The 21,207-nt window shown below is 31.7% G+C and overlaps 1 protein-coding gene across 1 annotated transcript in view; it reads right to left on the reverse strand.

Annotated features, from left to right (window-relative positions):
• Positions 1-21,207, reverse strand: part of LOC140433947 (retinal guanylyl cyclase 2) — a 518,935-nt gene that overhangs the window by 411,383 nt on the left and 86,345 nt on the right. Inside the window, exons 5-6 of the mRNA XM_072521918.1 lie at positions 19,042-19,187; positions 10,350-10,476 (exon numbers count right to left, since the gene is read on the reverse strand). Coding sequence (XP_072378019.1) covers positions 10,350-10,476; positions 19,042-19,187 — 273 coding nt within the window. The remainder of the gene's footprint in view (positions 1-10,349; positions 10,477-19,041; positions 19,188-21,207) is intronic.

Below are 21,207 nucleotides of genomic sequence, written 5' to 3' on the forward strand. Positions count from 1 at the left end.
ATAAATAACCTTGGTTTCATCTATTTTAAAGTCTATACAAAATCCCTAAAAAAACAGTTTTTCGAGTTTTTGAAGGTAACACACCTTACGGAAAAACCTGAAAAAATGGTGGATTAAAATTGCCTAATAAAAGTCTTAGTTTTTAACCACAGAGAACACAAAAAATTAAAAAACAGTGAATTCTGGGAGTCAAGTTATTTTGTGTGTCCTAACGGGGGTACCCTTAATTGAACATTTAGAAAATAAAACCATTTTAATACTAAAAATTTAAAATAAAAATTACTCATTTAAAAAAAAATTAAATTAAAGTCTGTTTATAGCATTTTAAATTTTTTAATCTTTTTACAGAAAACCTATTAAAGAGTAACCTTATAATAATTTCAGTCTACATTCAAACGAACATCCGCTAATATTTTTCCTAAATAAGTTTTAAATTACAAATTCTGATGAAACTTACCCTTAGAATTCGAGCAATCACGTACAGCCCCTTTTATATATGACTTCCATTAAGATTTTCTGGATGGTTCATTCTCAATGATACTCCAGAAATAGAAAATAGCGCTGATATAAATGTGGCGATCCTTCAAAAGTTAAGTGGCACTGCGTCGAATAAATCTTTTTTCGTCCACCTTCGTAATGATCCTAATTCCGGATGATGATGTTAATGGGCCTTTATTAAATAAATATATATTTTGCTACACGATATTAAATGGCTACTTAAATATTTTACTGTTCGCTGAACACTCATAACTGCCAGTAACTTTTATTAGTTTTAAGACGATATTATGATAAAGGGAATATTTGGAGTTTTAGTTGGTAATGTGTTGCCATTTTACTATAGTAAACCTTATTTGCCATATGCATGCTTTTTTTTTTTATTTATTTACGCTGTAACCACCAGGGTTATTAGCAACCTAAATATATAATACAGGTAAAGTTATAAAAAATTACAATAATTGATACAGTCCTGAGTCTTTAAGATAACTTATTGTGTTTTTAATGTTCATGTTTTTTCCTAGGGCTTTCTTTATATTATTTGGTATAGTTTGCTTCTTTCTTGCTGCTTCATATGTTTTGCACTGAGTTAGTATATGCTTCACGGTGAGTGTTACTTGACAATTTTCACACATTGGCGGCACAGTTCGCTTAAAGAGGGGTTTATGTGTAAAGTTACTGTGTCCTAGTCGCAAACGTGTTATTCTCACTTGGTCCTGTCTATTCGCTGTGGGTTGGAACCATGGTTTCACTAATTTTTTGATTTCCTTGAGTTTATTTTGTGATACACTCTACTTATTTTGCCACGCACTTAACACTTTATGTTTTATTTCTGACTTAATGTCATCTGAAGAAACCTCATTAATAAGAATGGAGTCCTGGCTGAAGGATGCTAAGCGTGCTAGTTTATCTGCTTCTTCATTTCCTTGTATACCTGAATGTGATGGAACAAACATGAAGTCAACAGTGATCTTATTATTATTTAGAATCTCTATTTCTGATTTGATATGTGAGGCAATTGGATTATTGGTATATAAACGTTTGATAGTGTGAAGTGAGCTTAGTGAATCGGTTATTATGAGAGACGGGGACCGTTTTGACTCTTTTATGTGGATAAGTGCTTGTAATATTGCAAACAACTCCGCAGTATATGACGAAGTAATGGGCTTGAATTTAAATTTTAAGGATGTATTGGGTGTAAGGATGGCTGCACCAACACCGTTTGAAGATTTGGATGCGTCAGTGTATATCTTATAGTGATTTTTATAAGTTTCCATTTCTGTTAAGAATGATTGTTTGATCATTCTAATAATACTATTCTAAGAATACTAAGGTTAGTATTAATCTTGGGAATCGGTATTAACCAAGGTGGAGAAGTTAGGAAATTTGTTGGGAGAATTTCAGGAAATTTAAGTTGTAGGTCATGAAGGTTTCTTCTAACTCTTTCGTAAAATGGTGGATCTAGTCTTGTTGTAGAGAAAGTGTCTTGAAATCGATCTTATGCATGCTTTGTGGTAGAAACTCTCAGATGAGACACAGCACAAAAACAAAACAGTGATTACTCTGACAAAAATTGACACACTACATTCGAGTATATTTCACTTTTTTACAAACAAATTTGCCGGTTTTTTCAGATCACCCACGTCGCGTCTAATTTTTTTAAAGTCTAAACCCAACTCTCACTTGAACTCCACATTTAACTGCTACAATATACTATATTTACATGACAAAAACGAAAAACGAAAAGTCATTACGAATTAAAAAAAAAAACCCGGAATCGAAACAATGAAGTGACCACTTCGATGATCTATTGAATCATTTGCCCAACTCGACAAAAACCAAGCATATAAACGGGAATATTTCTATTTATTTGAGGTGCAAAATATCTTACAGCGGTATCTCGATCAAAAGAATACCGAAGAAATACGCATCTGTGATATATAAACAAACTTTAAAATATGTTTATTATCAACTCCAGCGATGCAAAAGGATTGAAAATACTTTTTCGGTGTTATACGATAGGAAATAGAAATACGTTAAAAATATTCTTCGATGTTTTAATATACACAAGGTGATTTAAAATACTACAACTTGTGGATATTTTTGTGTTTTAGAATGTGTCATTTATTACTAAATTGTGCATCACAGAGAAGTCTAGCATTCTTATACCATTACTGTTTAGTGCTGTTTCTCCATATTTTCCTTATACCTTTTTTAAAATCCTAGTTATTTGCCCCTATTCTGCTATTGAAGACACCTACTAAATATATATTTCCTTATGCTTCTTCAGTGGCGATTGCTAATTCTTTGCAGAATTTATTCTTATTATAAGCTGAGTAGTCATCGTTTGGGCCGTACATAATTCTTTTTAAATTATTGTTCTTTTGTTTCATTTCAACTAATAGGATTATCTCTGACTAGGCTTTCCCAATATTTATTTGTTCTGTTAATCTGGTGTGTACTATGCATCTCACCCCTGCCGCTACTCTCTTTTTTCCTTTTTGTTTTCACTATATACAAATACATGACCATTTTCTGTTTTTAGCATTCCTTGTCCTTTTTTTTAATTCCAGTTTCTTGTATACTTCTCATATTTTATGTTCTCAACTTCTATATTTTTTTCTATTCTCCTTGTTCCTTTCTTCTTGTTTTCTTTTTTGCACATCCCTTTCCTGTTCATTAATATTTATTGTACTTGTTTCCTTATTTAGTGCCATGTTTGTTACCAACTCGTATATTAATAATTATAAAGTTAGAAGTAAAACTATAAAAAGATGTTTTCCATATTTAATGGTGAATACACAATATTTACTGTGCATTTATCCCATGAAACATATTTATGTAGAATGATATAAACCAAGTTTTTTATATTAAGAAAACAGAAATTTTACTTTTTTTATAAAGATGTTTATTATTGTGTTTATTATTATAAAGTTGTTATAAATATATAGCACATAAAAATATACAAAAAAGTATGGAAATACGATAATTTCTCTGAAACTAATGAATAGATATTTGTGAAATTCTAGAATCATGAATTAGATGATTCTACATTTTCTATTCTACATTTAAAATTTACGTGATGTCAGCGATTAACGTATTGCCGCTATCTTTATTTTTTTAATGGCAGCCTAGGTCAAGTGACATTATCATCGAATAGCTTATTTTTTAGTCCGGTAAAATAAGGATGCAACCTCGGAATGAAAGATAATAAGCTGAAAATTTGCATACGTCTTTATTTTGATGGTATAAAACTTACCTCAAAAGTCTCATATAATCACGTGTCCGCGACTTAAGATATTTAAGGTCAAAGGTCACGAAAATGAGTTTTCTGCAAATATCTCGTTTCCCTTACACTTTATGACATTTAAGGTGGTAAGAAAAATTGTAGAATGGAAAATTCTCTTCAATTTTTGTCTGAAGTACTTTTATGTACCTTCAACCCTTCTTAAGATAGAGCACAAAGAGTGGGGGACCGCTTACCTGTGTATACGGTAACGCGAAGTCAGCCAGTAGGATTCAATAAATAATAAGTTATATAGTTAATTATTCACTTAAAATACTATTATTATCATTAAATTTTTATTATTTATTATTTAATAAACTATATTTATAGATATTAATTATAAAATATATGTTTTTTATATAATATTTATTTTATTTTTAACAAACATACAATATTAAATGAAATATTTCAAATGAACTTTAATGATATTTTTAACAGCTGTATATACGATAAATTAAGATCAAGTGCAGAATTCAAAAATAATCATTTTTATATTTAATTAAATACTGAAAAAATCATATTTATTATTTTTTTCAATTATATATTTATTTATTAATCCAATAATCGATTTATTAAAGTTACAAATATAATATATATTCTTTTATTATGTATGGTTAATATTTTTGTATTAATTTTCTTCTTCATCGTCTTCTTCTTCTTCTTCTTCTTCTTCTTCTTCTTCTTCCTCTGACTGCTCAATATGGGATTCATCATCATCATTCTCGTTTATTAAAGTATCAGAATAAAAATATTCAAGAATATCAGGTGCATATTCACTTTCTTCATTGAAATCATCTGAAGTTGATGAAGCGTTTAGACATGATTGTCCATTACACGGCCCACAAATTAAAGTACATTGCAATCCTGACTTCCTGCATCCGCAATTAGAACCACAACCTTTCTTGCAATTGCAAAATATTGTATTCAGCTGTTTTTCTGGTGCTGGCGGTAATAATGTTGTTATTGGTTCCAGAAATTCATTTTGCATTATCCAGCCGAATTCTTAAGGTTCTAAATCATTTCCCAACCAAATTTAGGTCTGATAATAGACACGAATGATATGCTGACGAGCTGCTGCACTTGAAGGTGGAAGACTTGATAACTGCACTGGTTTGTTGAGTCTTGTTGACTTGATGAACTGGGTGTATCGAAAAGAGTCTATATCGTCTTCTGATGTTGGAGTATTATACGCTGCTAAGAAAATACGTACTCCATTTTCAAATAATTCTTGTACAGAGCAGTTTTTTTGTTGAAATAGTTGAGGTGACTGATGTAAATGGTGAATTTTTTCGAATATTTTAATAAACGATATTTTACCTTCCCTATAAATCGCAGAAGTCATATCACATCCACTAAATGCGTGTAAAAATAAGATGTGTTTCTTAGAATGAGGGTATTTATCAAAACTTTTCGATGAATATAATTTTGTCTCCGCATTACCCTTACCAATTTTTTTAAAAAAAATTTCTTGTTGATGTGATTGAGCTCGTCCTATCAAGATAACTAGCAAATCAATATCTTCTCCTACAATGACGAAAGTTTTTCCTACATGTTCAGACTCTGCAATAGCTGTTTCTACAATGAGAACATCAGCATCATCTCTCACTTGTTTTGTAGTGATATTAACAGCTTTTAATTTGTCGATAAGCATGTCTATAAAGATTTTTTTATTAGATGTGTTCGATAAAAATTGTTCTTGGCTAATAGGCACAGTCATTGTTTCATCAAAACGGAGTTCGTAAGATTTTGAAATACCGGCAGTTCTTCTTAGTTGTTCCATTGCTTTAATGTTCTTAGTGTAGTCTGAGTAACCATTAAATACAACAACGATACTTGAGCCATAATGTGTAATATCTGACGTATTTATGTAAAATATTACAGAAAGTATCATCTTTATTACATACAACGCAGTGCAAAAAAATCCACCATTGATAATATATGTTGTAGTATTTAAATAATTTATATGACCGTCATTTCTTTCAATACTTGCAGTTTTTAATGTTTGTAAGCCACGAACAACACTCACAGAGACACCTTCTGATATTAACTTGTTACAAATAAAACACAAATCAGCCATTGCAATTAAAAATATTCACTCAAAATTATACGTCTGTCGATGCTAAGATGTCGTTTTCAACTGAACGATAAAATCATTTTTTTTCGGTAAAGAAATACTAACGCAGATAAATAGCTCTACCCTACCATTCCCATCATCAAGTGAAATATCCATCCACCGCTATTGTGCGTATATACATAGAAGTCCCAAACTCATTCGCCACGGTGTGTAGAAAGTCATATTAAAAAAAAACCAGTTAGGTCATATATAACAAAGGAGCATCTGCTACAGCTTCGCAGAAACAGCAACCGCCGTACAAGAGATTTGTATTTCGAGATATAATATTTGTAGTAATATGGACGAAAAGTATTTTATTTAATATTGTATGTTTGTTAAAAATAAAATAAATATTATATAAAAAATATATATTTTATAATTAATATCTATAAATATAGTTTATTAAATAATAAATAATAAAAATTTAATGATAATAATAGTATTTTAAGTGAATAATTAACTATATAACTTATTATTTATTAAATCCTACTGGCTGACTTCGCGTTACCGTATACATAGGTAAGCAGTCCCCCACTCTTTGCGCTCTATCTTAAGAAGGGTTGAAGGTACATAAAAGTACTTTAGACAAAAATTGAAGAGAATTTTCCATTCTACAATTTTTCTTACCACCTTAAATGTCATAAAGTGTAAGGGAAACGAGATATTTGCAGAAAACTCATTTTCGTGACCTTTACCTTTAATATCTTAAGTCGCGGACACGTGATTATATGAGACTTATGAGGTAAGTTTTATACCATCAAAATAAAGACGTATGCAAATTTTTAGCTTATTATCTTTCATTCCGAGGTTTGCCCCCTTTTTTGCCTTATTTTACTGGATAATTTTGCCCTTTTTAGCAATATTAAAAAAGTACCATATTACACAATATTAATAATATAAAACAAGAAAAATTTTCAAAGACATAAACATTTAATTGTTGAACAATTTATATTAATTTTTATAATTAGAATAAAAAAATGCATGTTTTACAAAAGGTGCTCAAGTGTTAACCGTCTGTTTCTTAGCAATAATACAATCTATCTTGGAAGTTTCGAATAGAATCATTAATCATTTCTGCAGAAACCGATGGCATTTTAAGACGTATCATCATCATGCAACCTCTTCTGTCCACTGCTGGACATAGGTCTCTCCCATTTTTCGCCACTCTTCACGGTTCTTCTTGTTGCCATTTTTTGGATATTCGTCTAATGTCGTCCATCCAGCTTGTTGGTGGTCGTCCTCTGCTGCGTTTGTCTTCTCGTGGGCGCCAGTCAATTAGTTTTCTGGTCCATCTGGTGTCTTTCAGTCTTGTTATTTGACCTGCCCAATTCCATTTCAGCTTGGCTATACGTTCGACGACATCACTGATACCTGTTCTTTTCTTACGTCTTGATTCCTTATTTTGTCTTTTTTTGTAACACCGGGAATTGATCTTTCCATGCGCCTTTGTTCCACTCGCATTTTTAGTGCTGTTGCTTTTGTGAGCGTGAGAGTTTCTGCTCCGTATGTCATAATAGGAAAAACGCATTGGTCAAATGTCTTCCGTTTCATAGCTATGTAGCTATGTTGCGGGATGTTGCTCTTAAATATGTCTCTTAGTGAACCATACGCCGCCCAAGCAAGTGTTATTCGTCGTTAAAATTCTCAGGTCTGGTTGTCCTTGTCGATTCTGATTTCATGACCAAGATATATATACTTTTCTGTCAATTCTACCACTTGATTTTGGATGATTAGGTGTTCGCTGGGAATTAAATTTGTCATAAATTTGGTCTTACTGATGTTCATTTTTAGACCTATTGTTGAAGATACGTTTTCTAATTCTTGTACCATTTGTTGTGCTTCACCCAGATCTTCGGTAATAAGTACTATGTCGCCGGAAAAACGCAGATGATTGAGCATTTTTCCATCTATTTTTATTCCTCTATTTTCCCACTTTAGCATTTTAAAGGCGTATTCGAGGACCGTTATAAATACTTTAGGTGAGAGAGTGTCGCCCTGTCTCACACCTCGCTTGACATGAATTTCTCTATTGGTATCATGTAGTTTTACACGCATTGTGGCGTTTTGGTATAATGTTTGTACTAACTGTGTAAGCCGGTAATCTATTCTACTATTGTTTAGAGCAGTTATAATGCTGTCTAATTCCACAGTGTCAAAGACTTTGTGAAAGTCTACAAAGATAAGTACCAGTGGTCTGTTATATTCTAGCGACTTTTCTATTAAGGTTTTTACTGTTTGTATGTGATGGTTTGTTCCGAATTTTAAGCTGAAGCCAGCCTGTTCTCGGGGTTGGTAGAAATCTAACTTTTTCTTTAGTCTTGTCGTAATTATTTGGGTAAACGTTTTATAGATGGGTTTCAATAAGCTGATTGGTCTATAATTTTCTAGGTGCGCCTAGTCTCCTTTCTTGTGTAGTAAAATTGTTACTGTATTGTTCCATGTTTTTGGTACGCAACAATCTGTTAGACAAAGGTTAAACAACATTTTTATTTGGTTGAGAAGGGCAAGTCCGCCCATCTTTATAGCTTTTATTACAACTCCATCTTCACCTGGCGCTTTGTTGTTTTTCATATTTTTCATTGCGTCCTGGATTTTGCTTAGTGTGACCTCTGGCATGAGCTCTGAACCTTGGTTGATAATTTTGCGTAATGCGGCGTTTAAGTTCTTTTGGTCTTCTCTTTGGCTTGTGTATAGTTCTTGATAGAAGTCTTCAACTATGTGTAGTAGTTCTTCTCTATTTGTTATGGGGACTCCTTCTTTGCTTTAGTTTGTGTATTTCGCATTTTTCATTGTTTAGTCGTCTTCTCAAGACTTTCAGACTTTTATTCTCTTCTATAGTTTGCTGGACTTTTTTATTCTTAAATTTCTTTAAATTTTTCCTTATAGCTTTTGATACTTCTTTGTTTATTTTTCGCAGTTCTTCTTCGTCAATGCTTTCTTTTCCTTTGATTTTTGGCGTCTTTCAGCATTTTTCTTGAGCCTCTCGACAGCTTCTACGATATTTTCGTTTAGGGCATTTACATTATTCATGCATTCATTTTGTTGAATGTATGAATATATGGTTGTGTAGGATTTTATTGATATTGCCTTGATATTCATTCATTAAGACGTATGGTATCCTTGAAATCATTTAAATTGATTGCTTTGTTTACGTAGTATTCAATTGCTCCTTTTGACCAATCCATCTCTGGAGGAAAACGTTATTTCAATATTGCCTAAGAATTTTATGATAGTGTGTACTGCTGTATACTATCATATTTGAAAAAAAAAATTGATTATTTCTGGAATAATTTTATGCTAGAGAAGATCAAGATATTTTACACCGGTAAGCGCGCCAACAATAAAAAATAAACCTATCAAATGGTTTTTTACTAAACCAGCCTACACATTAACTTTTTGGCGATATTGTGTCTGAGTCTGATCCATCCAGTGTGGATTGGAATCTGTTCAGTATCGACAATTTTGTTTGTTAACAATACCATTGAAGCAGAATGTCGCTTCATCACTAAATACAATATGATCTAAATCATCTTTGAGCAATTCTTAATGGTTTTGAATTTTATAAGGGTGGAACGTATTTTTATGTAAATTGTTTGTACTGTCTTCCTGGTAATACTATAATTTCTAGATAGTTTATACGTTTTGTAATTTTCTTGATCATCTAGCCAGAAGAACATCTACAGTTTTTCAATAGTCTTCATTAGTTGCAGTTTTTGGTTTGCCAGATTTTGGGCGATTCCGTAGATTACCGGTTTCATTAAATTTATTAAAAATTTTAGAAAGCGTTGATATATTTATAGGTCTTTTATTAGTACATTTTCTATTACAATAACCAAGTAACATTAGTATCTGAATTCGCTCTCTTTCTTATAATTTTGGCATTATTCTTAAATTACTTTTAATCCCTGCAGATATCAAATGAAAGTAAGACTAGTTTAAAACTTAACAGTTTGTTATATACAAAATGCTTTTTGACATTTTTTACCCTACTACTAAAACCAATAGTAGTGCCTACTATTGGTTTTGGATAGGCAGTATCTATCTATCAGTGGTGTACCAGAATTATAAAAAATAAAAATGGATTAATACAATTGCAATGTAATAAAATGTTTCATAAGTAACATGATACTTTTTTGGTATTACTGAAAAGAGAAAAAAATAAGCTATTGTATCACCCGACAGGTTGTTTTTAAAAAAAAATCAAAATGGGGGCGATATGCTAAACGTTGATGACTAAATTTAAAATGTTCTCTAGAAAATACAGAATATCATCGCATTTATTATCAAGAAATTTCGTAAATATATAATCATTAGTTTCAGGTAAATTACCGTGTTTCCATACTTTTTTGCTACCTTTGTATAAGTAATATATAAATATATGTCTTAAATACCGATATAAAACCAAATTTATTAACCGTAAAGTATAATAAAAAAAGCTTTAAAAACAGCACTTACCACTGGATACAATCGCAACCGACTTCCACTTCATAGCACTTGCAACTTTGGCAAATCCGCGGCTTATTTCAGGGATTGAGGGACTGAGGCGAACTTTGTTTGGTTTGGTATTGATTTGGTCCAACATCTGAAACAAAACATACATGAGCCGTTAAACTATTATAGCTCCAAATGGACCTTAAAGTTTTATCAAAATGAAAATATCATTTATATGGAAATCAGTAAATAGAAATACAAAAATATTTCCTTTATAATTTACACCAAAATACACGAAAAATCAAATTGACTTTATATTAATTTGGTTACATTGATAATTTTTCGACTGTTCTAACAACCATTCAAATTTCGTCATTTTGTGTCATGTGGAACAATTTCACCCAATCATGTCAACATTAGACTGATAATTGCATTCAGTGCAATTTTCAATCCCTATGACAACATGATCGAGTTTGACAACTTCATCCAAATAAATTTATAGATCTTCTATAGTAGAAAACAGCAACGAATCTAATGTTAACTTAAATTTTAATAATTGTACTTTCACTAAATATACTTTTAATAAATAAATGTTTCGTTATGTTGAGTTATGCTTTTTTTTTGAAAAATTATCAGTAGTAATATCACTAGGACATTGATAACAGACGAGATAATTTCATGACAATCGAAAGCTTGTTCATCTTGAGAAATTTGTCATGAAATTATGAGGCATTCATCAATGTCCGAGGGATATTCGGCGGATAATTTTTCGAAAAAAAAAAATCATAACTTAACATAACGAAACATTTATTTATTAAAAGTACAGTAAGTGAAAGTACAATTATTAAAATTTAAGTTAACATTAGATTCGTTGCTGTTCTCTACTATAGAAGATCTATTACCACGCATAATATTTATAATCTTGGTATGGTGTTCTTGATCGAGATTCAAGTATGGTTTTATAGAATTCTGATTGCCATGACCAGTAATTTTTGGATGAAGTTGTCAAACTCGATCGTGTTGTCATAGGGATTGAAAATTGCACTGAATGCAATTATCAGTCTAACGTTGACATGATTGGGTGAAATTAGTCCACATGACACAAAATGACGAAATTTGAATGGTTGTTAGAACAGTCGAAAAATTATCCGCCGAATATCCCTCGAACATTGATGAATGCCTCATAATTTCATGACAAATTTCTCAAGCTCGTTGCTTGGTAACAGCACTTAGCTTTCGGCTTCGTGCTGTTACCAAGGAACGAGCTTTCGATTGTCATGAAATTATCTCGTCTGTTATCAATGCCCTAGGGATATTACTACTGAGAATAAAAACCAAACAATTTTAAAACCTAAATTATTTCGACAATTACTAACTTCTTCTTTCATTTTGTTGTAGCCAAAAGTTTGTTTGTATCTTTGACACTTTTTGCCACCAGAAAACCAAGAGACAAGCATTACGCAAGATTTACTATAGATGTATTGTACCATGCTCCAAACCGCATGGTGCATCTGATTTAGTCTTTATAATTACAATGAAAGCTCTGCAGAAGCATATTCATATTTCTCCCCAAAACGTCGATAATAAATTATCATAAAAGGTGAGGAAGAATTTCAAACTCTTACAGAAAATACTTAGAGTATATGAAGCTCCGCAGGAGCATATTCATATTTCTCCTCAAAACGTCAATAAGAAATTATCATAAAAGGTGGGGAAGATTTTCAAACTCTTACAGAAAATACTTGGAGCGTTTACTGAAAATTATATATATATATATATATATATATATATATATATATATATATATATATATATATATATATATATATATATATATATATATATATATATATATATATACGCTCCGTAAACGCTCCAAGTATTTTCTGTGAGAGTTTGAAAATCTTCCTCACCTTTTATGATAATTTCTTATCGACGTTTTCAGGAGAAATATAAATATGCTCCTGCAGAGCTTCATATACTCTAAGTATTTTCTGTAAGAGTTTGAAAATCTATATAGTAAATTCTTAAAAATTGGGGAAATCTGCAAGAAAGACTTTAATGAGTATCAATTGTTTCGCCGAACGTTTTTGCCAAAGAGAATTAATTTGGCTTCTTCAGGGCTGAAAGAGAATAAATTATAATTAGCTACCATATATTATCTATTAAAACATTATTGATCTTACCGTAACTTAGAATTGTAGAGTTAGAATATTAAAAAACTTTGCTAGTAACATAGTGGTGTTTTTTGTTACTATGTGCAAAAAAAGTTTTTTTAAGGTTTGAAATGTATGGTAGCTTTGAACTTAACACGCAAAAGTTTACCCAAGGTTAATCGAAAAACCCAATGTAACTACATTTAAAAGGAGGTAATTCTTTGAATTGTGGGCAATAACTAAATTTTTGATTGTTAGAAAGTTTAAAAGTGAGGTTCTGTTTTAGCCAGAACGCATGCACTGACAAATTCAAGTAGTTCTTATGAATCTTTATGTCGTTAAGGTTCATTGGTAAAAACGAATGAAATTAAATCCCAGTATAGGGAAATATTATTTTGATTTTTTTTATTTAATTATATTCTATTGTTCATGTATTATTATATCTTATTGAGATGTATCTAAGAAAAGCAAGGGAATGTTATCTTTTTTAGTTAATAAAAATTAATTATAAAGGTAGGTTAGTTGTTAATGGATATATCAGTCGAGTCAGTTATCTGTGATGTTGTATTGTTCTTGGTATCTGATTAAGGTAAGAAGTGGTATATATCGCTTAGATTCTTAATGTCACTCTTAACATTAAGATAGTAATATACAGCTTGCTTTCCCCAAGCAGTACTATAGATCCTAAATACCAAAAAGTCTAGCATCTTTTGCTAGTCTCGTCTTCAAAGTTTAAGTTTAAATCTGTAACCTCTCCTTGTATATACAGGTATTTCTTCTTATTCATATTTATCTTTAGGCCCTATGATTTATACTCCTCTTTTAATTGTCTTATCATGTATTCATTGTCTTCTTCTTCTTGTACAAGAATGATCTGATCATTCGAAAAGTATTGGTATCGTAGTGTTGTATTGGTATACCTATAGTTCCGCATTTTCTATGTCACCTTTTTAAAGCTTGGTCAAAACTCAAACTCATCAAACATCAAACTCTTCTTGGTTATCATTTATGTTCTTCGCATATTTTTAATGCATTTTTATTATTATTTTTATTGGAATACATATATTTTAACATCTAACATACTTCCCTGATATTAACTTTTCTTCGATTGCATTTTTGTGTTTACTATTTTTTTTGTAAATATTGTTCTAGGGAGCACTGTGCTTGTAATTGTTATTATGGAGCAACAATGTATCTCTCTTGAGTCTAAATGTATGAGTAACAATGTTGTAGTATAAACTTATTACCCCTTTGTACTTGAAACTTTAAAGTTTTCATGGTAAATAGGCGATAAGCAAAGCAGTAAACTCAGCATATGGAAACAATTCTCTCTTATTACAGTTTTTTAGAGCTTTATACAGCAGCAACGTTGTACACTTGCTGAGACAAGTAGTTTCTACCCTTTGTCGAAACAATAAATTAAAATAAATGGAGTATTCTCTTTTATATTACATAATTTTGTAATCAGATTTGTGTAATTTATTAGTTTTTTTAATTGCGGGGCAAATAATTTTAGATAATTTATATATTTTTTTATATTATGAAGAGAAAAATATCATATTTAATTACTATAGTTGTTGACTTACAAGTATACGCTCCTAATAAAAATATTCGAAGTTTTAAGCAGTAACAACTTAAATCAAGTATATGTGAAAGATGTTTATATTATCTATAAAAATAGCATAGCAGTGATAAAAATGGGCACTAGGACACCAGAATTTTTCAAAGTGAATCAAAGATTGAGACTAACTTGCTCCTTATCACCAACTTTATTTAAAATATAGATTTAGGGGGTACTAGATATTTTAAGAATTGTGAGTTTAAAACGTATGTTGATGTATTCTATGCTAGAAGTTGTGTTATATCTAGAAGGAACTTAAACTGTCTAGTGCAAGGAGAATCTTGTATTTTAAATGTAAATTAAATTTTAAGGTGAAAATTTTTAAAACATTCGGGGTGTAGATGCACTCTACACCTTTTACATAAATACATAGTTCTACTTTTGCACATCCGACATTCTAGTGGCATCTAGTGGCACTAGAGCACTAGTATCGCCTCTTTTTGTAATGTGGCCAATATTGTTGAATCTAGGTTTATCTCATCATCATCAATGGCGCTACAACTCTTCGTGAGTCTTTGCCGCGTTTACTGTTGCCTTCCATGTTTGTCGGTCCTGTGCCAGTAATTCCCATTGTCGCACTCCCATTTTCTCTAGATTTTCTTTAACTGCATCTTTCCACCTTTTTCTAGGCCGCCCTACAGACCTTCTTCCCTCTGGCCTTTCCCAGAACACATTGTTAATAAGGCGATTGTCGTTACTGCGTATCACATGTCCTGTCCATCTAAGTCTATTGGCCTTTATATATCTGACTAGATTTTCTTTTCCGAATAGAGACTCTAGCTCGTTATTGTATCTGCCCCTCCATTGGTTTGTCACGCTATCTCTGCAGGGGCCATATATCATTCGAAGAATTTTACGTTCCCACACCAGCAATTTATTTATTTCTCTTTTTGTTAGCGTCCATGTTTCGCTTCCATACGCTACTGCTGGTCGTATTATGGTCTTATATATCCGGATTTTTGTGTCTCGTGAAACAAGTTTTGACTTTATTAGATGTTGCATTGCAAAGAAAGATCTGTTTCCTGCCATTATTCTCGTGTCAACTTCTCGCTCTAATTTGTTGTCATTTGTGATTGTTGATCCTAGATATTTAAATTCTTTAACCACTTCGAAGTTGTGATCATTTATAGTAATATTTTGCCTTATTCGCCGTCGTTCTTGTTTTGAGACGACCATGTATTTTGTTTTGTTGTTTTGTCTTCATTTATTTTTAGACCGATGTTTAATGCAGCTTCTTCAAAGCTCCAGAAAATATCCTTAATTTCTAATGTTGATTGTGCTACTGCGTCTACGTCATTGGCAAAGGCGAGTATGATTTTTGCTCCCCGAGCAGTTATGTCTGGTTTGATTTTTGGATATATTTTTCGCATGACATATGCTAAGGCCAGGTTAAACAGCAATGGGGACAACGGATCTTCCTGTCTCAGTCCAGAATTTACGCAGAAAGCATTTGATATTTTCCCCCTATTCTAACTTGTGCAAATGAGTTACTTACACACATTTGTGTAACCACAGCTAGTTTCTTGAGTACGCCGAGCTCGATCATTGCCTTCCATAATGTTGCACGATTAATTGAATCATAAGCCTGTTTGAAGTCTATAAAAATCTAATGCACGTCGTGATTATATTTCCAATACTTTTCAAGCATTTGTCTTATTGTAAATATTTGATCAATAGTCGATCTGCCAGGACTGAAACCACACTGGTAGTCACCAACTATTTCTTCGGCGTATGGTACTAATCTTTTGAATAATATCGAAGCCAATATTTTATATGTAGTGTTGATTAGTGAGATTCCTCTGTAATTCATGCATGATTCCTTTTTTCCTTTCTTGTGTATTGGTACAATAATACTACCACACCATTCTTTCGGCATTATTTCTTGTTGCTAGGCCATTTCTAGAAATTGATGGATTTTACTTATGAGTTCATGACCTCCTGATTTAATTAGCTCGGCATCAATATTGTCCAGACCAGGGGATTTATCGTTTTTAAGCGTTTTTATGGCATGCGTAATTTCTTCCATGCTTGGTGGGGGTATTTCTAATTCGACCGTTTGATACTCATGTTCTCCGTTGTTTCCACCATTTTCATTGTTTTCATCAGTGAAATTTTGGATATTCAGGAGCTCTTCAAAATATTCAGCCCATCTTTCTATTATTTTGTTTTCGGCAGCCAGCATTTCTCCATTTTTATCTCTTACGAAATTGGGTGTGCTTATGTACGAGCCTCTCTTATGTTGTCTTACTTCTCTGTAGAAATTTTTATTTTGATTTCGTCTGTGTTCTTCTTCTACTTTTTCAATTTGTTGCTGCAGATATTGTCTCTTTTTTTGTCTAAGTGTTCTTCTAGCTGTGGCTCTCTCTCTGTAAAATCGTATACGTTTTTCTTCTGATGGATTCTACAGATAATCAATCAGTTTTTTTCGTTCTTCCGATAGATTTCTCTGCTCCTTCTGTAATAGTTGTTTTTATAGAGTTCCATCGCTGATCTATATCTTCACTTTCATTTTCACTTATTTCCAAAACCTGAAACCTATTTCTTAATTCTACTTGGTACGGTCTTTGATTATTTTCTTCTTTCAGCTTCATCACATTCCATCGTTCGATCTTTGTGTGTTTATCTGTTGTTTGTGTTGAAATTCTTGTTCTGAGCTTGACCTTTACGAGAAAATGGTCTGTATCGCTGTCCGGCCCCCTCATAGTTCTTACACTTATTATGCTGTTAGAATGTCTCCCACCAATCAATATGTGGTGTATTTGATTATTTGTTCTTCCATCGTTTGATCTCCATGTTGCCTTGTGGATCTTTTTTCTAGCGAAATGGGTGCTTTTGATGGCTAAGTTGCAGCCTGTCGCAAAATCGACCAAACGTGATCCATTATCGTTTGTAACTTCATGTAGACTATACCTTCCTGCCACCGGTATTACATAGTCTTCTGTGCCTACCTTTGCGTTTAGATCACCTAATATTATTTTAATATCGTGGTTAGGAGCTTCTGTGTAGAGTTGATTTAGAGAGTCGTAGAATTCATTTTTTTCATCCTCTAATGCGTCTTTGGTTGGTGCATACACTGAAAATATAGTTAAATTGGACCATTTACCTCTTAATCTTATGATGCAGATTCGTTTGTTTATTGGTTTGCAGACTAATAACTCTGATTGTAGTCTTTCATGTATTACAAAGCCACATCTTCTTTCATGTCGAGTTTCATGTCCAGACCACAGTACTAATGACTTCTCCATGTGTATTGTTCCAGACCCTGTCCATCTCATCTCCTGAATGGCTACTACATCATAGTTCAAGTTTTCTAGTTGTTTTATCGCTGTCGTGGCAATTCCAGGTCTGTACCAATTTAGTACATTCCATGTTCCTAATAGAATATCCTTTGTCCGTAGCTTTCGTCGTTTGTTTTTATAATCCGTCCTATTCCGAGGCAATAATATTCGTTTCGTAGCAATTTTTTTTTTACTTGTATGGGTCGCTGGTCCTTGGTATAGCAAAACCTCCTTTTCGGAGGGCCATGTTCTCCCTTCCTCGTTCGCCCTGACCCTGCCTTCCATTGGGGTTGGTTACCCAATCTCCAACAAGGTTGCTCAGGTTTCCGGGGTACACCCGTATGGTCAAGACCACACTTCGTGGAGGTGAGGATAGGAATTGAGTAGGAGACGCTAGAGATGCTAACTGAAAACAGCATCTTATAATGCGCATCACTATTCCTTTGAACCCCTTAGTTTTATCTGGTAAAGCAAATTTAGATTGACGTTCATGTACTAAGTTTGACACTGATGTAGCGGTTTCTCCACTATTCTTTTCTCTTCATGTTTGATCGAACGAAATTTATGTCGGCTTATGCTTTCTATTATAATGTGCATTTCTTTATCTTATCCTTCGACTAACACATATCAACTTGACGCGAAGTGTAATAACCTGATAATATACATATGCCAATAATTTTTTTAAATCTATGTCAATAATTTTAAAATTGTGACGGTTATTCTGCGATGCATAAATATTTGTAAAATATAGAATACTCTCAATTACTTGTTTATCACAAAAGAGTAAAAAAACTTCATATGTAACTTGCGTCTACGATTGGCTTTTATATTGTCTAAATATCAATCAGATTAATGTTGAATTGCTACGGAGTACGAAGGAGTATCTGTTTTTACCCACTTAAGGCAAATTTGGATTTACTATTTTTGCCTGGTTTTTTCTTTGGGCGTTTTGATCTGTGGTCCGGGTCCAAAGATTGTAATCAGAATCGTCAGAATTTCCATTCACTAGTATTTTGTATGTACCTGCAATATCCGATTTTATTCCTTCTTCATAAATAATATCATCAATGTCTTCTACATCGGAAACTTCATCTGATTCCGGCGGCAGATAAATCACATCAAGTAAGTCAGCATTTTTACAATCTGTCTTATTCTAGCAAAGCCATTAACTCTTTAGTAGTTAGTGCCCTTTTCATTTCATATTTCGAGAATTTACTAAAATAAACAAAAAAAATGCACTACTATGCTTTAAATAACAATAAAATTTTACTTTATATTGTTAGACAACTATAAGATACCGGTCAAAACACACATGATAATTTAATAATTATATCGAAATAATTCAAGAACAGTGGTGGGCCCAACGGACCCGAGTTGCCCGGTTACGTAAGTAAAATGTTTTGTCCAGATAAGGGTTAAAAGGATTATAACATACTTTAAAAGCAGAGGTAAATATTTTATTTATTACTACGCAAACAGTCATAATATTTTTATATTAAAATAGAATCTTCTATGGAATATGTTTTAAATTTTTAACCAAAGTAAAGTAAAGTAAAGTAAAAGTAAAGATACAACTTTTTTCGATACATTTTAGTAATTTAAATATTCGAATTAAATACATCAGCAAATTTGTCTTTGTAAGAAAGGTGTAAAAATATTACCTCAGGGCAGTTCCAGCTCTCCAAACTCTTGTTTTGGTATTTACGAAGAAAGTGGACCGGCATACACATTTCTGACTTAAAAGAACCCATCATTGGTCTCGGATTTAATGATAGTTGATAAAACAGTTGGTCGTTATCACAGACATCTGTAACAAAGGAATAGTAAAACAATAGATTTTAAATTAAACATATAAAGGCGGTCATTTCAATACAACCAAAGAGCATGTTTTTATATTTCTATATATAAAATTTATATCTTAAGTAGATAAAATAGTGGCACTGCGTGGTTTTAATTCACAGATTGTTAAAAAATAATACATTAGGCAAGTAGCACATAAACAGTAACATTGTTATGTAAGTTGGTAGATAATATCAATATTTTTGCCAGTAGTATAAAACTTGGACACTCAAAATATCATAAATTATTTTTAAATATTAAATACTGATTATATAGTTATTAAATACCACAAATAAAATAAATTAACATGGATTTGGCTTAAGCAACATTAAATAAGCTATATAATATTTACAAGAAAAATGCAAACATTTATAATAGATGTAACAACTTATTAATTGTTAATATTATCAATAATATTATTAATGAATAAAATGTATTATTTTTTTAAAATCCACAAGGAAACTAAGTTCCTGTATTTGGCTGTATACCATATAAAAAAAAATTTGAATAAAATCCTTTATAAAAAGGTATATAAAAAACCCAGTTGGGCTATGTTAAGTTGACAAAACGTTTTCGGAATAAGTATTCCATCATCAGTGTCTAGTTAATACATAGATGTAGCCACTAAATATGTGGCTAAAAACCTTAGGGTAAAAACCCTAAATTAGATATAATGTAAACTAAATTTCATTAAATAATTTCAAAGGGTTTTTACCCACATATTTAGTGGCTACATCCATGTATTAACTAGACACTGATGATGGAATACTTATTCCGAAAACGTTTTGTCAACTTAACATAGCCCAACTGGGTTTTTTATATACCTTTTTATAAAGGATTTTATTCAAAAAATATTATTTTTTTGTATTTTGAGAACGATTTCCGACATGGAAATCTAAGCGTCAAAATAAATTTATTTTAAAGTAAAATTATTGTGGTTTATTCCCAATAAATATAGTAAATTTTATTGAAATGTTACTAGAAAAATGCTTCCAAAGAATATTAAAAGGCATCGTCGCATCAATATCACCATAAAGCATTCGTTTGGTAGTCAAGGGCATAAAACAAGTTCCTTTCCTATAGTTCTCTTACTAGAAGTGAATTTTAATTCAGTATTAATGTGTCATTCATGTAAGGATGTACTCAATTAAGATAAAAATGGGAACTCCAAAACATTGGAAATTCTAAACAAAATAAAATTGAATTAAATGTTCAAACAAACCACAACCTTGTGCCAAAGACAAACCAAATCTATTATACAACGCGTTTCTCATGTCGTTGAGCTCAAATTCTGATATGTTTTGGCTAAGTTTGATTATGTTTTGTCCTAGTTACTCCAAGTATTATGTGTAGAACAGCCGTCTTGTTGCAACCACATTTTGTTTTAGTTGATTTGAATATGTTTAAGTGCAGGAATAATTTTGTTTCAAAGTAATTGAAGATATTTTACTCCGTTTAAATTTTCTTCGAAGAAAAAAGACACAGACACACGTCTCACTGCTCACATGCTCATTATTCTGAAATCAATAACGAACAACAGAAATCTTTTCGAAAATTTTTTTTTTTTTTCGAATTATTTACAATTTGTTGAAAAATTTTTTAACTAGTGATTTGTTGGATTTTTTTGCTAAAAAAGTTAATTAAAATTCTACAAAAAGTTTTATAATCTTTAAACATTCAAGTAGAAGAAAAAATATCTTGACAAGAATAAGTGGTTTCTATCTTGGTAAAAATATGGACCCAAATATTTTGAATATGCCTTTCGAGCAGTCTACCGCTAAGCTTGTAGAGCTGTTCCAGCACTACGGGCGCTCGAATAGTCTGTCTCTACTTTTTCCATAATGTAATATCTACATAATATATGGAAAATATCTGATAATTGTGGAAAATATATGAACAGTATCGGATAACTGGTAATTGATTATTTGATTATGTTGCAATTACTAAATATTCTTTATTTTACCACAAATCTCTTGGATAATTCTAAA

The sequence above is a fragment of the Diabrotica undecimpunctata genome, chromosome 2 (genome assembly GCF_040954645.1).
Source record: "Diabrotica undecimpunctata isolate CICGRU chromosome 2, icDiaUnde3, whole genome shotgun sequence".
NCBI classification, from domain to species: domain Eukaryota; kingdom Metazoa; phylum Arthropoda; class Insecta; order Coleoptera; family Chrysomelidae; genus Diabrotica; species Diabrotica undecimpunctata.